This window comes from Sceloporus occidentalis, unplaced genomic scaffold, assembly GCF_023333645.1.
Source record: "Sceloporus occidentalis isolate IW3139 unplaced genomic scaffold, rSceOcc1.0.p SCAF_2, whole genome shotgun sequence".
NCBI classification, from domain to species: domain Eukaryota; kingdom Metazoa; phylum Chordata; class Lepidosauria; order Squamata; family Phrynosomatidae; genus Sceloporus; species Sceloporus occidentalis.
Window position 1 is genome coordinate 4,302,733 of NW_028316982.1, and position 18,623 is coordinate 4,321,355.

General features: G+C 42.8%; 1 protein-coding gene across 4 annotated transcripts in view; it reads right to left on the bottom strand.

The window, feature by feature from the left end:
• Nucleotides 1-7,360: 7,360 nt before the first annotated feature.
• LOC149317892 (lisH domain-containing protein ARMC9-like) overlaps nt 7,361-18,623 on the bottom strand; it is a 121,115-nt gene continuing 109,852 nt past the window's right edge. For all 4 annotated transcript variants that reach the window (XM_089508617.1, XM_089508615.1, XM_089508613.1 and 1 more), the window contains 2 exons: nt 12,238-12,401; nt 7,361-9,141 (listed from right to left, as the gene is read on the bottom strand). In XM_089508617.1, coding sequence (XP_089364743.1) covers nt 9,119-9,141; nt 12,238-12,401 — 187 coding nt within the window. In that variant the 3' untranslated portion in view covers nt 7,361-9,118. The remainder of the gene's footprint in view (nt 9,142-12,237; nt 12,402-18,623) is intronic.

Sequence of the window (18,623 nt, forward strand, 5' to 3'; positions counted from 1 at the left end):
TGACCATTTGGGTGCCACAAGGGTGTCCTGGGCCAAGCGCTATTCAATATCTTCAAAAATGACTTGGAAGACAGAAGTGCGGGCATACTTATCAAATTTGCAGATGACATTAAATTAGGATAGAATGTAGGATACCACACTCTTTGACAGTAAAAATGAACTGCACATATATAGGAACGGGGACACCTGGCTCAATGGCAGTCCATCCAAAAGGGACCTGGGAGTCTTGGTGGACCAGAGGCTAAACACGAATCAGTAATGCGATGTGGCAGCTAAAAAAGCCAATGCAATTCTAGGCTGCATCAATAGGAGCACTGTGTCTATACAGTACTGAGGGAGTTAACACTACCACTCTATTCCTCATCTGGAATACTGTGTCCAGTTCTGGGGACCACAAATCAAGAGACATGTTGACAAGCTGAAGTGTATCCAAAAAGGGTGAAGGGTCTGGAAACCATGAAGCCCTATGAGGAACGACTTAGGGAGCTGGGTATGTTTAGCCTGGAGAAGAGAAGGTTAAGAGGTGATATGAGAGCCCTGTTTAAATATTTGAAGGGATGTCATATGGAGGATGGAGTGAGCTTGTTTTCTGCTGCTCCAGAGAACAGGACTCAGAACAATGGATGCAAGCTGCAGGAAAAGAGATTCCAGCTCAACATTCAGAAGAACTTTCTGATGGTAAGAGTTGTTGGACAGTGGAAGATGCTGGCTCAGAGTCTGGTGGAGTCTCCTTCTTTGAAGGTCTTTAAACAGAGGCTGGGTGGCCATCTATTAGAAGAAGGGCTTGGATTGTGTCTTCCTACCTGGCAGAATAGGGTTGGAATGGATGGTCCTTGGAGTCTCTCCCAACTCTATAATTCTATGCATCCAGATGCACCTGGATTGATTGAAAAGTCCCAGCTTCCTGATCTTTCCAATTTTATACTGGGTTAAAATAAGCTAACCTGGGGAATTGGTATAAAAAGTCTCAGATCGTACCAAACAGGAAAGATTTGGTCCTACATCAGGGTTGTGCTGTATAACTCCATATCCTCCAACTGTCTTGATTTAGCCAGAACAGCCCCAATTAATAGCCTGCCACCTCACTTTTCCAAAAACTTTTAAAATGTCTGCCCCCCCCCCCCCTTTAGTATTTTAATTCCATGTATTTCAGACATCCAAAAATACTTCCCAGGTTGTATTCACCGATGTAAAAAAAAGCAGACTTCAGCAAAATGGTGTTCCAAAGTGTATGAGTTTGCTTCTTTCTTCTCCTCGTTTCCTGGAGCAATTTATGCAGACTTTCTAGAGGATTGCAGGTTATCTATTCATATGTAGACCCTGGATCACCCATCCTTTGTTTGGGGAGATACACTGGTTAGCAGGCCTGGAAGGTTTCACTGGCAACTGATAGTTAAGGATAATCTGGCCTCTATTTGTATGGAGATCTATCTATGCAAAAGACAATGATGCTCAAAAGAAGGAGACCACTTTAGAAATGAATGTGGAAGGACCACCTTTGACTGAGAAAACATCCAGGGGTAGCCATGTTGGCCATATAGTAAATCCAGCAACATCCAAAATGCACCAAACAGTGATAACTGTATTGGGGCAACCAAAATCCACAATGTATGTGTTGCAAGCTTTCAAAGCTCCACTGGCTTTGAAACACCCTCCATGTTTGTACCATCTAAATAAGAACAAAAACAACACAATGCCAGCCGGACTAACGTCTCCTGACGAAGAAGACATGTTTAATGTTAAATCTTGGTATGCTAGTATTGCATTACGTTGATAAATGTGTGACAGTTTGGAGGTGTAGAATTTTATTTATTGTTAATATGGTTTGTTTTAACTTATTGTATTTATTATTATTATTATTAGTTTTATTTATACCCCGCCTTTCCACAGGGATGTGATCAAGGCGGCTTACAACAGAATCTCAGAATACAAAGCAAACAATGCACAGTTAAGGTAAATGCTGATTAATTAGTGTATATTCATTAACATATCTCCTTTTTTTTGTTTATGTATTTTGTTAACCGCTTTGATCTATGGAAAAGCGGTATATAAATAAAATTATTATTATTAGTAGTAGTAGTAGTAGTAACGTGCAACATGCATATTGGGCATTTTGACTGTCCGAATAAAGGTATCACTGTTTGGTGCTGGATTTTTAATGTTACTGGGTTCATACCTTTGATTGAATGCCCTGAATTTGCAAGAGCTGAGCAGCACTTTGGATGGAGGAGGGTGCTCTCATTCGGAGGGTCATAAGACGTTGAAGCAGACTTGGGCTGCATCCACACTGGAGAAATCACCCTGTTGAGCACCACTTTAACTGCCTTGTCTCAAGACTATGGAATTCTGGGAGTTGGAGTTTGTTCTGGGCCCAGAGCACTTTATTTGCTCAAGGACCCATTGGTCTTTGTTGTCGTCCATGGGACCCTCAGCACTCTTCTCCAATAAATTGATTTTCTTCCTATCTGCCTTCTTCACTGTCCAGCTCCCACATCCATCCATGGTGATGGGGAATACAATGGCTTGGGTGATTCTAACTCAGTTGTACATCTTTATTCTTTAGGATCTTGTCTAGTTCTTTCATGGCTACCCTTTTCCATTCCTAGTCTTCTTCTGATTTCTTGACTGCAGACCCCATTCTGATCAATGTTTGATCCAAGGTATAGGAAATCTTTATTTCGATTATTTAGAATGAATTCTTGCAGATCTTCCATGGTCATTATTATTGTCTTCTTTATATTCAACAGCTAGCCTATCTTTGAACCTTCTCCTTTGACTTCCCTTAGTAATTGCTCGAAGTCTGTGGTGTTTTCTGCTGGTAATATGGCGTTGTCCACATATCTACAATTGATGTTCCTTCCTCCTAACTTCACTCCATCTGACCCTAAAGCTGCTCTTCTTATGATATTTTCGGCAAACATGATGAACAGATAGGGGTCTATGTAATGGAGTCTATGTGGTCTCGAGTCACAGTCCAACACTCAAACTACTGTATCATGATGGTCCCTGGCTCCCTGTTCTCTCTGCTTTCTCTGTACATTTTACATTAGAACAAATATTTATCCACTGAAGTGTCACGCGTCTCCCAATGCTCTCTCATCCAAAGGAAGCCAAAACTATGTCTTTCTACCAACAGAATTTCCCAACACTCTGGAAAATGGGAAAGGCACACAAAGGTATCCAATCTGTACCACCAACTGTTCCCCCAAATCCTTTCTTTGATCGATTTGTTTTACAAGAGGCCACTAAAAGCCTGGAAGTGTCTTGTCTGTTTTCTAAGTTCAGCAAAATTCTCTAGGAATTAAGGGGAAATGATATTTTGAGAACAAATCAACACATTCCCCCTCAACATGCTGGAAAAGATGAGCTTGAGCAAGGTTGCCAGGAGGGAGGGAGACCAGATAAGATAACTTGGCAGAGAGCGGAGACCCCTTTCAACACCAGCAAAGCCGGCTGTTTCCTGCAATTGAGAACACCAGTGCTGAAAGGCAGCAAAAACACATCATCGTAGCTCCACAATACAGAGTTTTGTTCCCCAAGAAGGGCCTGGATTCTGCCAAGGTCAGCCATCCTGTCAAAAAGGTTGTGGTTGCTGGGGTTTTGTCATTGTTGTGTTGCACTAGGTTTTTCAGCACAGCCTGGCACCCCATGGGCCCTCCTGCTGTCTGTGGTTATCTTAGTCACCAGCTGTTCCTTTCATTGTTGTTATCCACCCTCGAGTTGATAATGACCCACGGAGACCCTGTAGATGAGACATCTCCAAGATGGCCTGTCCTCCACTGCTCTGCTTATGTCCTACAAATTCATACCATGACCTCTTTCACAGGGTCCATCCATCTAGCATGAGACCTTCCTCTCTTTCTGCTTCCTCTCTTTCTGCTGCTAGGAGCCCTGGTGACACAGTGGTTAAATCAGTATTATTATTCTTTATTTATATAGCGCTGTAGATTTGCACAGCGCTGTACATAAAACAATAAATATATAAGAGTAAGCCTGCCTATGGCATACAATCTAAGAAATAATAGGATAATACATATAAAATACATAGCAATACAGGAAATGGTTCAATAAAACAGGTTAACAAAAAAGAACATCAAATAGCAAGTGACAATCATGCAATGCCTGGGAACACTTCTCTGAACAGGATGGTCTTCAACCCTTGTTTTCAAGCTGGTTAAAGAAGTGATGGCCCTTGTGTCTCGCTGGGGAAGAAGGTTCCAGGAGTGAGGGGCAGCGAGTGAAAAGGGGCGAATCCGAGATGGGGCAGAGGAAATCCTGGGCTGGGACAGCAGACCTTGACTACCAGAACGGAGGGAACAACGGAGTGGGAAGGTGAGGAGAAAGAAGGTCTGATAAATAAAAAATTAAATGCCTATCCTGCAGCCACTCACTCACAAACCACAAGGTTGCGAGTTCAATACCAGTAAAAGGGCTCAAGCCCGACTCAGACTTGCATCTTTCTGAGGAGGTTGCTAAAATGAGTCCCCAGATTGTTGGGGGCAATTAGCTTACACTTTGTAAACTGCTTATGGAGTGCTTAAGTGAAGTGATAAGCGGTATAGAAATGTACTTGCTATTGCTATTGCTTCTTTCCCAGCATGATTGCTTTTGTCAGCGTCGTGCCTTCTCATGATGTGGCCAAAGTACGGCAGCCTTAGTCTAGTCATCTTGGTTTCCAGGGAGATCTCTGGCTTGATCTGTTAAAGGACCCATTTGTTTGACTTCTTGTTGTCCATGGGATGTTCAGTACTCTTCTCCAGCCCCACATCTTAAATGAATTTATTTCCTTCCTATCCGCTTCCTCAACTAGATGTACATGGTAATAGGGAATACGCTGGCTTGTACTATTTAAGTTTGGTGCTCACTTGTATATCTTTACATTTATTTATTTAATGTCTGTGCCACCTTTCTCCCAGAAGAAACCCAAGGCAGCTCACAAACAAAAACAAAAACAGGCCGAAAAACAAAGAAATAGGTCCACAAACAGATCAAGCCAGAGCTCTTGCTAGAAGCCAGGATGACTAAATTGAGGCTGTAGTACTTTGCTCATATCATGAGAAGATAGGACTCAATAGAAAAGATAATAATACAAAGAAAGGTGGAGAGCAGGAGAAAACGAGGAATACTGCATACCAGGTGGATGGGTTGAGTTGAGTCAAGGAGGCCACAGCTTTGAGTGTGTAGGACCTTGACAGAGTGGTTATACATACTGAAATCCATCAATCCAACTATAGTGTCTAGCATCTGAGGATGTAGACTGAAGTCTGCGAAAGCTCATGTTGCCAATTTCTTTCTTTCAGGTAGTCTCAAAGGTGCTACAAGATCTCTCTACATACTAGATCAAGGGCAGTAATACTGCTACTCTATTCTGCTTTGGTCAGGCCTCACCTGGAATATTGTGTCTAGTTCTGGGCACTACAATCCAAAAATGATGATGGCAAGCTGGAGTGTGTCTAGAGGAGGGCAACCAAAATGGTGAAGGGTCTGGAAATCATGAAGTCCTATGAAGAGAGACTTAGGGAGCTGGATAGGTTTAGCCTGGAGAAGAGACGGTTAAGAGGTGATACAATAGCCCTATATAAGTATTTGCAAGAGGTGTTATATTGAAGATGGAACAAACTTGTTTTTTGTTGCTCTAGAGACTAGGACCCAGAGCAATGGATTCAAGCTACAGGAAAAGCGATTCCACCTAAGCATTAGGAGTAACTGCCTGATTGTAAGAGCTGTTGGACAGTGAACCCATTCCCTTGGAAGTTGGTGGAGTCTCTCTCCTTGGAGGTCTTTAAACAGAGGCTGGATGGCCATCTGTCGGGGATGCTTGGATTGTGAGTTCATGCATGGCAAAATGGGGTTGGATTGGATGGCCTTGGGGCCTCTTCCAACTCTGATTTTAGGATTTATATTGTATGAGTGGGACAGCATGTAATAGGATCCAGAAAGATGTTGCAAGAGGCTAACATTGCTACTTCTTTGCAAACTGTCAGGAGAGAAAACATGTCTGGATAAAACTGCCAGAGAGGGCAATCTATACTTCAGAAGCCACATACCAGAGAGGAAGCAAGGTTCGGTCTGCTTGGGTGAGGGTCTCAGCCTTTTCCTTGTTGAGGCGGAAATGCAGGTCTATAGCCCACTCCTGAGAAAGCACATGAGTCATCAGAAGGGCTTTACAAAACAGGAAGGGCACTACAAAGGGGATACGACAGGAGAGAGATCTAGTTCCTGAAGGGTGTCCTTTGACATCCCAAAGGTGGATGTGACAGATGAGCAATAACAGATCAATTCTCAGCTCTCACAGAACATTTCAGGGACCACTTTTAATCTGTCTAGATCAACCACCCTCTACCTAGCTGACCTCCACATGTGTTAAGATTACATCTCCTATCACCTCTAGTCATGCTGCAGCCACCTTGAATCCCATTTTGGGAGAAAGATAGGATATAAATCCAATAACTAACTAACTAACTAACTAACTAACTAACTAACTAACTGAGACTGGCTGGGAGAGTGATGGCAGATGCAGTCCATCATAACTAAAATGCACTTGTCTGAGGAAAGCTTATCAGGAGTATATGCATATTTATAATCCTCATCTTTCATATCATCTTTTCTCCTTTGTTCCAAATTAAGGGTATATTTCTCTGCTAACTTTATTCCTGAAGTAATTTGAGCAAGTAATTTGAGCATACTTTCTTACTGTGGGAAAGTCTTCGAAAAGCTGTGAATTTGAGATTGGTTCAGTGAGAAATTCACAAATGGGAGATTTGTGTGGTGTAGGAGTCTGAGTGTTGGGCTAAGACTCCTCTCAAGAAACCTTGCCATGAAAACTCTGGAAGTCAGAAACCTCTTGAAGTTACACAACAGATGCGCACACAGAGGAAATTGTATTTTCTGCTCACAAAAGTGCAAATTTGGCACAGAATATATCCTGAACTATGAAAATTCTCACTAGTTTGGGATTCTCCTTATGAGCCTTTCCTGACACTCAAGAAACATTTTAACCACTTTCTGAATATTTTTTAATATTCAAATATTTCAGCATATCAAATATTTCCATACACATGTGCTTGACCTTCTTCAGACGCCCTTTCTCTTCCCTCCCCCATTTTATAACCCCATAGAAACAGCAAAAATTGAACTGGAATAAATGCAGAACTATTCCCAAACCACTAGCATGCTTCTTCCCTGAAAGACTTTACCAGTACCTCCACCAGCTGCATAAACACATACTTTTCTCCCCAGATACTCAGCTCATCTATCCAAGGTACCTCTCCCTCTTCAGACACCTAAAAGACCTTTGGCTAAGCCTGAGGAGTAATGTGTGCTAGATTTTATTGATTTATCTCAAAACTCCACTAATCGATAAGAAGTTTCAAAGCTTTATTAAGACGCAAAACTTGTGATGTACAGTGCGCGCCACAATGGCTTATCTAGTTATCCTATGCAATCATAACCCATCAACAAGCGCTACACTGACTCACCAGCCTCTGTAACCATGATCATTATTTGGCAGGACGTGGTAATGAGGCTCAGGAACAGACAACTGGGTCTTGCCTGCTCCTCAGATGTTGAAGTCTGAGCCTCTTGACCATTTAAGGCTGGGGTGGGAATCATCTGTCCCTCCAGATGCCGATGGGCTGCAAGGCCCAGCATTCCTCATCATAGCTACTGCTGCTGGAACCCATAGTCCAATAAGATCTGGGAAGCTGCACGATTTCCACCCCCACCTATACAAGGTGATATTCATAGAGTTAGATCTTTAGGGTAGCCATCCTTGATCAGTCTATCTGAAGTAAATCAAGGAGAAATATATGATTTTGGTGACATGCATTATCCAGAGGGTCCAACAACTCCTCTGTCCCTCTAGCATAAGGATTGGCATAGTGAGGTTTGTGGATCACATGTAGTCCTTGGTTCCTCCTTTTCTGGTCCCTAAAGTTCCTCATCAGTCCAAAGCCCCACCACCCGCCAATTAAACAGATTTGGCATGATTTGGGAGTGTTTTTGCCTCCAAATCACAAAGAAAGCCCTCTATACCCTCAGCCAAGCCTCACAAGCACCCCAGAATCCTATACTACCACCCAGTATCTGTTTTCTCTTGCACTCCCTCACAAAATAGTGACAGGAAGTGACAATACATCACTTTCTAACACCATTCTGAGAAGGACTGCAAAGGAAAACAAGAGGTATTTGGGTCCATATCTGGGATATGTTTCCCCTTTAAACACACACACACACGACCATGTGGGTTCTTCACAGGCACCCCAGTTTTTGCATGGACAGATCAGAGCTTGGCTAATACCTATCAACATCACCATAGAAAGGGGTTCTTTAGCATTCTTGCCCAAAATGACCAAAATGTAACAATGAACATTTAGCTTTAAAAAACAGGAGTTTGAAACAGGGGTCTGAGCCAGTGAACATGCAGCAGCTTAGTCCAACTCCTGACCTCTCCCAGACACCTGTAACTTGTGAAGGCTGCCAGTCTGCAAATCCCTAAAGGAAGATGTTTAAACTATGTATGTTTTTCCCCCTTTTATCTTGTATTTTTTGAAATGGTCTGGATACTTATTCAATAAAGATGTATGAAACACCCTAAAGGAAGACTGAAGCTAAAGACTGAAGTCAGCAGAGCAAATAACACGGGGGAAAGGGGATGAAGAAGGAAAGAGGCTGTGTATCGGGGTGCATAAGTGTAGCTGATGCAAACAAACAACTGCTTTGATAGATATGTCAAAGAGGTAAACAGTAACCAGCCAGCTAGCCTCTCAGGACATCCAAACTGAGAGGGAGTGTTTTAGCTTCTAATTTTAGGTGAAGAAAACAAACCAAAAAAACTGATGCTCAATGGTCCATTTGGGCACTACTATGAGTAGTGTGTTCCAGGGGATACAATGTGCTCCAGACAGGATTCTTTCATTTGGCTCAAGCCCAAGAAAAGGTTCATCCCATCAGATAGACAGTGGCTCTTGGTGTATAAGGTGTCCCTGGTCCCAGCACTGATAATCTGCCCATTTGGCCCCGCAAGCTGCCAGAGATGGCTAGGATTCCTGTTACAGGAGGTTGGCTGGGTCTCTCCTTCCGCACTTGCACAGGTGATTCCTGAGGAGAGGATCTGTCCTCACTTCTTGGAAGACTGGCTGCCTGCAGGAGAGAAAGAGGAGAAGTGGGGAGCTTATCAACTGAAGCTGAATTCAGACCAGGCAGTTTCCATCCTCAGGGTGACACTTACTCAATCTGCTTCCAAACACTGCGCTGAAACAGCAACACAAACCAATCTCTTCTGAAATCGTATGGCAATTGCACGTTCCAAGTAGGCACGGACTGATGCCAAGCACCCAAAAAAGGCTGTAATTTCAGTTTGCTCAGCCATGACTAAGCTTTTGAGCTTCTATGTGGGAGGGCAGAGAGGCTATACACAAAATGCCTTCTTTCTTCCCTGGTGGATTTACATACATGCTCAGTGTCACAGGATGGGCAACAGTTAGCTGGAGTCTCCCTTATCCAGAATTCCGAAATATTTCAAAATTATTCACATGGGTGTCTGAGATATAGACACCTTGAAAACATATAAAAGCTCAACCGTAAAATGAAATTAAACTATCAACAACATTTGAAAACAATTTAAAACATACACCCCCCAAAAAAAGATTAAAAGCAGTTTGGAAAAACAATAGTATTTAAAAGTATAGTGCCTTCTTCAAAGCTCTTCATAAACCTTCAATTCTCAAAAGCTTGGGGGAATAAAAAAGAAATCTTTGCCTACTGCCAGAAGGAAAAAAAGAAGGGAGGCATTCTAGTCTCCCTAGGAGAAGTATTTCAAAGCCTAGGGGCAGACACTAAATAATAATAATAATAATAATAATAATAATAATAATTATTATTATTATTATTATTATTATTATTATTTATACCCCGCTCTTCAGCCAAGGCTATGAGAGCAGCTTACAATTTGTAAATTAGATATTTATTAATTTGTAAATTAGGCATTTAAAAAGGCGCTATACCACCAAACTTCTACCTGCCAAAGAAGATGTGATTTGGTTTTCATGTTTTTGACATTTTGGGCAGTTTGTTGGCCTCCCCAACATAAAATTAGCACCTGGCCTCACCAAATTTGCTCACCCCTGAACAAGGAGAAAGTCTGCTTAACTACCTTTTTGCTTCTTGGATTTCATGAGATAAAAAAATTCATGCTGAGAACCCCATTCAGCATCTATAATAGTTTAACACTATATTTTTCAGGACATTGGCCCCAAATGGTAGAGAACCTACATTGTCCGCAGAAAAGAGGAGGGTTCCTTTTCTAGGGGCCCAATTTAAAAACAAAAACAAAAACAGGTGAGGTGGCAAGTGATGGGAAAGAAAGCACTGCCATTCAAAGAGTACCAGGCTGGATGGACAAAATATCTGACTCATCTGGGATATATAGAGGCCACTTTATACAACAGTATGTTCCTTCCCTTTTGACTACTGCTTTCAGATCTTTCTTTTTCCTCTTGATTCTGTGCTGGATTTTAGATTTTAAGGGCAAAGACTCTTCTTGGACTCTGTGAAGTGCCAAGTACACTGAAAGTACACTTTTATTGATTCATGAACTAATAATCCTGCTCTGTGTTAACAAGTAATTCTATGGACATAAAGGACACAAGAAACACAGAAGGTTTGCCAAAATGGGACTAACTTTGGAAAGTCTAAATGGGGAGAACTAAAGAGCTTGAAAGAAAAAACAAGCACAAGGATTAGTGTTAACATGTAGGAGATTCACAAATCCTCAAACTGACAGCATAGGAGAAATTTATTTCCAATTCCATTCCTGCTCCCAGAATTTCCCTGGAAAGCTGAAAGGATGTGGGCTTCAGGGACAATTTTCCTGGTGCATGTGCATTTTACACATTTCAACAATGCTTCCTTTGAGGTGTGACATGTCACAGTTACAGGCATGAAGCAGGAAGCATGGGGGCGGGATACAGCTCGCTTCATCCAAGCTGGACACAGCTCCTATCGCAGGAAACAGAAAGCAGAGCCATCAGGAATAAACAGAGGATACAAGCTGCCGAGTCTGCTGCTCGATGCCAAAACAAAACATTAAAACTGTTTGTCTGGAAATCAACTCCATTTCGTTTCCAACAGTGCAACCCTCTCACTGTGCAGGCAACCTTGAATTACCTGGGACTAAGTTACCTGAAGGAGCATTTCCTTCCATATTTATTTGTCTGGTCCCTAAAATCATCACCTGGGATGTCCTTCTGCATGCCCTTTCCAAATGAGGAGAAGTAGAGGGCTACAAGAGACAGAACCTTTTCAAAGATGGCACCCCATCTGTGGAATGCCTTCTCCAGAGAGGTTCACCTGATGCCTCCATTCATTCATTCATTCATTCATTCATTCATTCAGAGTACTGTATGTACTCATGTATGAAATGAGAAATTTCAGTTAACCCCGTCCCCCCCAAAAAATCTGGGTTGCCTTATCCATGGGTCAATGTAAATACTGTACAGTCAGCCCTCCATGTCCATGGATTCTTTATCCACAGATTCAATGGTGTCCCTGAATGAGTCCATCCATCTGGCATGTGGCCTTCCTCTCTTTCGATTGCCCTCTATCTTCCTCAGCATCATTGTCTTTTCTAATGAGTCCTGCCTTCTCCTTATGTGTAAATTTGCAGTGCTATATAAATAAAGCTTAACAACAATGTGGCAGAAGAATGACAGTCTTAATTTCTGGTTCATAATTATTAGTCCCCAATTTTTCAGACACATGATTCCAAATGATTCTTAGCTAGTGTGAAAGATGCTATCATTAGGCCTTCTTTGTATATACTGTTTTAGTCTAACAGGAATTTTTGAGAATTTGAGACTCTGAGCCCAAATTTATGGTACCAAATAAAAATCAAATCTACCCTGAAACAATGTCTGGTGCACCATGCGCTTGAAGCATATGAAGGAGCAATGTATATTTAAACTTTAAGTCAATGGCTTTGTAAAGACTGTAACACTCAAGAAATAAAACTGATGGCAGTATCACCCAGAGACACCTCAAACACACTTCTTTCCTAACAGACTATATTTATCCCTAACCCCCAAGCAGTGAAATATCAAGAAAATGAAGAATTTGAAACAAGTATTTCTGGGGGGACTACAACTCTCCGTCATCCAGCAAGCTCAGCAAGTGGCCAAGAAATATTGTTTCCAAGCTCTGACTTCATTATTTGATCCCACCCAGAGTTCAGGATCTTACTCTGTCTGCTTCTTGTTGAAGATCCAGGGCGACTGGCTTGCTGGGGCCCAGACTGGGAGAACTGTGGTGCGATAGTTGGGATCCTTCCTCTTCCAGGTTTCACATTTTGGGACTCGGGAGAGCAGGGAAACTTCGGTTTGCTGGCAAAACCAGAAAGGAAGTCACTGAAACAGAGAAAATGCAATTGAAACAGGGAATAAACTAGGGTTTTGACCTGTGAAAAGATGGAAGAATCAGTTCTTGACCTGATGAAGTCAACTAAGCACAGCTGAAACAAGGTGGTTCTGTCTCTTTATTCAAGGATTAGGGGTTCTTTGCTGTTGTCAGTTAACCAGTAGCTATTTGGTGTTCTGTCTACTTCATCCTCTGATTCCCTGAATCCCAGCTCATAAACATCAGTATTGTCTAGTAGACAAGTACGGACAGCCCTATCTGTCCACGGATTCATTAGTCATGGATTCAACCATCCATGGCTGGAAAATATTTTTAAAATATATAAATTCCTAAAAGAAAACTTTGGTTTTGCCATTTTGTATAAAGGATACAATTTCTACTATGCCACTGTATTTAATGGGACTTGAGCATAACATGGATTTTGGTATTTAACTGTTGTTGTTCCCCACCTCGATCCATAGGAAGAAGCAGATAAGAAGAAATAACAACAGCAACAACAGCAGCAGCAGCATGGATCCAATGAAGTAGACCAAGTCTAGGAAAGCTCATGCTACAACTTCTTTAGTCTCAAAGAGGCTGCAAGATCCCTTTGCATACAACCATTAAAGGTAAAGGAGTCCTCCCCAGTTTTCATGCTAGTAACAGTGTAGTGGTTTGAGTACTGGACTATGACTCTGGAGGTCAGGGATTCAAATCCTGACTCAGCCATCTAACTCCATTGGATGACCTTGGGCAAGTCAAACATATTCAGCCTCAGAGATGGCAATGACAAACCTGCTCTAAAGGATCTTGCGAAGAAAACCCTGTGATGGCTTTGCCTTAGGGTTGCCAGAAGTCAGAAATGACTTGAAGGCATGCAACAACGGACAACAGACTAGTTTTGTGAAAGGGCTCATGATACATCTTAACAGGCAAGGAAGGGAACACCCCTCCTCTCAGAAGGGACTCCAGCCATAGATTCCTGAAGCAGCTGAGCAATTAAACCAAGGCCTCAAAGGGTCTCCCCTGCTTCCCCTCCTCAATACTTCCATCAAAGGAAGCCATTGTGAAGGGCAGGAGGTAAGGGGCTTAATGGAGACTCTTTCCCCCTGAAAGGAATGTGGAGGGAGTTAATGGCACTTCTGTGCCCCTGGTCACCTGCACTGCCCTGCCAGTTCACACTTCACAGTTTCCTCAACTTGCTCCCATTGTTTGAGGCCTGGCTTTGGCAAACAGTTGTTATTAATGGCCAGAGAAGTGCTAATCAGGCAGTCCAAAAACCTGTTTGAACAGCCTTTCTCTTGCCGGCCCTCTCATATCTTTTCAGAAGATCTTGTGGCTAAAGAAATGATTGACAGTGGGATCTCAATCCCCATCTTCAGCAATGGGCAAAGAGGTCCAGGACCCACAGACTCACAGTTCAAGCCTTTCCCTCAGCAAAAGAGTTTGATGCTGAGGATTTAGGGGTCTTTTTAAAAACCTGTTGCAGAAGAATTTATTATCCTGTGTGCCTTAAAGTCACCTGTTGACTTATGGCAGGCCCATGGATTTAATAAGGCTTTCTTTGCCAAAGAAGAAAGGTGGTTCTGCCAGTTCCTTCCTCTGAAATACTAACTACCGGTGTTATTAACTTCATCCGGAGTGTACTGTTGTCACTGTGTGCCTTCAAGTTGTTTCCAATTTCTGACACAATTATCACAGAGAAAATCTTGGCAGAATTTATTTAGAGGGGGTATAAATAATTTATTTAGAGACAGAACTAAATGCAATCTTCTGAGGCTGACAGAGTGTGATTTGCCCAAGGCCTTCAGTAGATTTCCAAGGCCTTAATGGGGATTTGAACCATGACTTCCCTGAGTCCTAGTCCAACACCAAGCTGGCTCTGAAGATGCATCAGTGCATACCAAAGAGTTTTACATTTCACTTGGAGAAGCCCAAAGCCCACCACGTTCCCTCTGTGCACTTTGGGAGCTTAGGAAATGGCGCTATCATAATTCAGCAAAAGGCTACTTAAAACATCTGACATGTTGGGCTCTATATCTCTGGAGATTGCGCTCCACAACTTCCTTTCCACTTAAAGTGACTCCCTTTGAGAATTCCTGGCAAACAGGAGAAGTCCCAGCAGACTGGATGAGGGAAAATATTATCCTCATCTTCAAAAAGGGGAACAAAGACGACTGAAATAATTTCTGCCTGACATCAATATCAAGAAAGATTCCAGAGCAGATCATGAAACAGAAAGTCTGAAAGCACTTGGAAAGGAATGCTGTGATCACTAAATGTCAGCATGGATTTGTCAAAATCAAGTCAGGCCAGACTAAACTTATCTCTCTCTTTTTTTTGGACAGAGTTACAACTTGGTAATTGAGGGAAATTTTGTGGATGCAGCAATTAGATATGCTTTATTGGAGGTAAATGATGCAGCAGAATGTATGCAGCAGAGGAATAACCCAGCATCCCAGGCCTTTCGCTGATGAGGCCCAACATCCCCTCACATCCAATGGTAGAACGGGAGCCCTGACCAATAATTCTACTCAAACTATCCCTTACCAGAAACCCAATTCCTCATGGCCAGCTATGGGGCCCCTAGGCTGGGGTGCAAACCCACCCCCGATAAGGTGAGGCTATATAATTCCTGAGGGTTGTATAGTGCAAAAAAGAACAATGAAAATCCAAGCACTCAAGTGTGGCCCATCTTCCCTCTGTTAGCTATGAGAAATGTGCAAGCAGGTTGGCAACAGAGAAAAATTCACTCTCCATGTCTTTTCTCCCCTAGCTTATTATACACCTGCGTGGTGTAGTGGTTTGAGCATTGAACTAAGCAGGAGGCCAGGGTCTGACTCCCCTTTTGGCCACAGAAGCCCACTGGATCACCTTGGGCAAGTCACATTCCCTCAGCCTCAGAGGATTTCTTTATTTATTATATTTATTTATATCCCGCCCTTCTCCCAGGATTGGGATTCATAGAATCAAAGACTCTTTCAAAGTTAAAAACAAAACAAATAAAAAGATACAAAAATAATACATTAAAATAATATTAAGCTACTGCAATAAAATAAAAAAGAAGATAAAAGTTTCTAAAATACATCAAAACAATATAGCGCCCCAGGGCGCTCTTTAAAAGTTTTCTGTTTTGAATGTCTGTTTGAAAAGGAAGGTTTTTGCCTGTTGGTGGAAGTCTATCAAGGAAGAGGCCATTCTGGTCTCTGTGGGAAGGGCTTTCCAGCGTCTAGGGGCAGCTAGACTTGTGTCCCTTTCTTGTGTCCCCACCAACCATGGTTGTGATGGTGGTGGGATGGAGAGAAGGGCCTCTCCTGAGGGTCTCAGAACCCCGGCCGGCCCATAGAAGAAGATACAGTTTGCCAAATATACTGAGCCATATAGAGCACTTTGAATTGTGCCTGGAAACAAGCTGGCAGCCAGTGGAGCTGTTTCAAGAGGGGTGTTGTATGATCTTTGTAACCTGCCCCTGTTAGCAGCCTGGCTGCAGCTCTTTGGACCAGCTGAAATTTCCAAACACTCTTCAAAGGCAGACTCAAGTAGAGCGCAATACAGTAGTCCAAATGGGATGCAACCAAAGCATGTACCACTGTGGCCAGATTCGACATCTCAAGGAACAGGTGCAGCTGGAGCACAAGTTTCAAATGTGCTCCATTTCCATTTCCATTTCCTGTATTGCTATGTACTTTATATGTATTAGCCTACTAGAGAGGCAGGCTAGCTCCAACAAATGTGCTCCATTTACATATAAAGTACATAGCAATACAGGAAATGGAAATGGAAATGGAAATACAGGAAATGTAAATGTGCTCCATTTCCATATAAAGTACATAGCAATACAGGAAATGGAAATGGAGCACATGCAAATGTGCTCCATTTCCATTTCCATTTCCTGTATTGCTATGTACTTTATATGTATTAGCCTAATAGAGAAGCAGGCTAGCTCCAACAGGCCTCCCTGGAAGAAGATTAACCATCTATTATGAAGCCAAGCCCTCCCTCCAGTCCATCTGCATTGGTCCAGGCCTCGGAGGTAGAGAGGAACTGCTGGACCTCATCCCCTTCCCACCACCTTTCCCTTCTCCTTTTGTGTCATGTCTTTTTAGATTATAAGCCTGAGGGCAGGGAACCGTCTAATTAAAAAGATTGTATGTACAGTGCTGTGTAAATTTACAGCGCTTTATAAATAAAGGTTAATAATAATAATAATAATAATAATAATAATAATAATAAATCTGCAAAAGCACTCCTGGTCACTGCAGAGACCTGGGCTTCCAAGTTTAAAGCTGAATCCAGGAGTACTCTCAAACTGCAAACCTGCATCTTCCAGAGGAGTGTGACCCCATCTAACACAAGCTGGATCGCTATTCCCTGAGATCTGCCTTCTGAGTGACCAAAAGCACCCCTATCTTGACTGGATTAGGTTTCAACTCGTTTGCCCTCATCCAGTCCATTACTGAAGACAGACACTGGTTTAAGACTAAGACAGCCTCCTTGGATTGGGGTGGAAAGGAGTAGTAGAGGTGAGTGTCATTGGCATATTGGTGACACTGCATCCCAAAACTCTGGAGGGCCTCTCCCAGAGGCTTCATGTATATGCTAAACAGCATAGGGGACAACATAGGACCCTGAGGGACCCCACAGGCCAAAAGCCAGGGGGTCGAGCAGGAGTCCCCTAGCACCACCTTCTGGGTTCGCCCCTCCAAGAAGGAATGGAGCCACCATAAAACAGTACCTCCAAGCCCCATCCCAGAGAGGCGGTCCAGAAGGATACCATGGTTGATGGTATCAAAAGCTGCTGAGAGATCCAGCAGAATCAACAGGGACACACTTCCCCTGTCCAGTTCCATAGCTAGGCCTGAAACCAGATTGGAATGGATCTAGATAATCCGTTTCATCCAGAAACCCCTGGAGTTGGGAAGCCACCACACGTTCCAAAACCTTGCCCAGAAATGGCAGGTTACACACTGGCCAATAGTTATTTATTATTGTGGGGTTCAGGGATGACTTTTTTTAACAAAGGCCTCAAACTGCCTCCTTTAGGCAAGATGCAACTCTGCCTTGTTGGAGGGAGGCAATGACTACCCCCTTTATCCACTCTGCCAGTCTCCCTCTGGCCTGTTTAATAAGCCAAGAAGGACAAGAAGGATGGCAATGGCAAACATCCTCTGAAGAAACTTGACAAGAAAACCCTGTGATAGTGTTGTGATAAGTCAGAAATGACTTGAAGCACACAACACGCATTCTCTCTCACACACATACATACTCGTACAAGCACGCTATTCTCAGCCTTCCTATCCCACCCTCTAACTTGCCAAGCTAATGGAAGAAAGCATCAAAATCACTGGTTCAAACTGACCCTTTCTATACCACTGGGCATCTGTTAACATTTTGCCACGATGCTAACAAAGACTCCAAACTCATCTGCCTGGTGAGAGAAGCCCAACCTGCTACAAGATGCCTCTGTTGCTGCTTCGACTCATGGTGACCCTGGGGATAAGACATCTCCAAGCCTTCCTGTCCTCAACTGCTCTACTCGGCTCCTGCAGGTTCAGGCACATGGCCTCTCTGACTGTCTAACCATCTTCTGTTTCTATTGCCTTTCACCTTTCCTAGCATTACTGTCTTTTTAAATGATTCCTTTTTCTTCATGATGTAGTCTCAATTTAGTCATCTTGGCTTCCAGAGAGACTTCAAGCTTGACCTCTCTACCTCACATCATATCTTGACTTGCAGAACAGGTCCTCTTCCTTTGAAAGTGAAGGAAAGCAAGATTAACTAACCACAAAGTCACAAGAGGGTAAAGCAATCCTGGGAAAATATTTAACAAGTTCCTGTTAGAGCACTCCTGGATGGTACTACAAGGGCCTACCCTAGCAAGCATTCAAAAGCCTCAAGTGAGAGGAGCCCATTCCCCTTGATCCTGCCACAAAGACAGTTCTTTCTCTGCTAGGACAAAGACACTCCCTCCCTAAATCTGCCATTTGCTTTCTTAATGGAAACAAGCTTGAAGGCTGGCAAGCGACAGCAGAAGTCATACTGCGTTAAATGGTCAGTGACTCATAAACCACTAAAAGCTGTGGGAGTGTCTGAATGGGCAAAAAAATGACATGCTCTCATCTTCCCACTTGCATCAAGAAACATTTCATCATGTTTAATCTCTACATTTACACCTCGGGGAACCTACTGAGCTGCGATCACACTGTGCAGCATACCGGCAAAACACAAAGCAT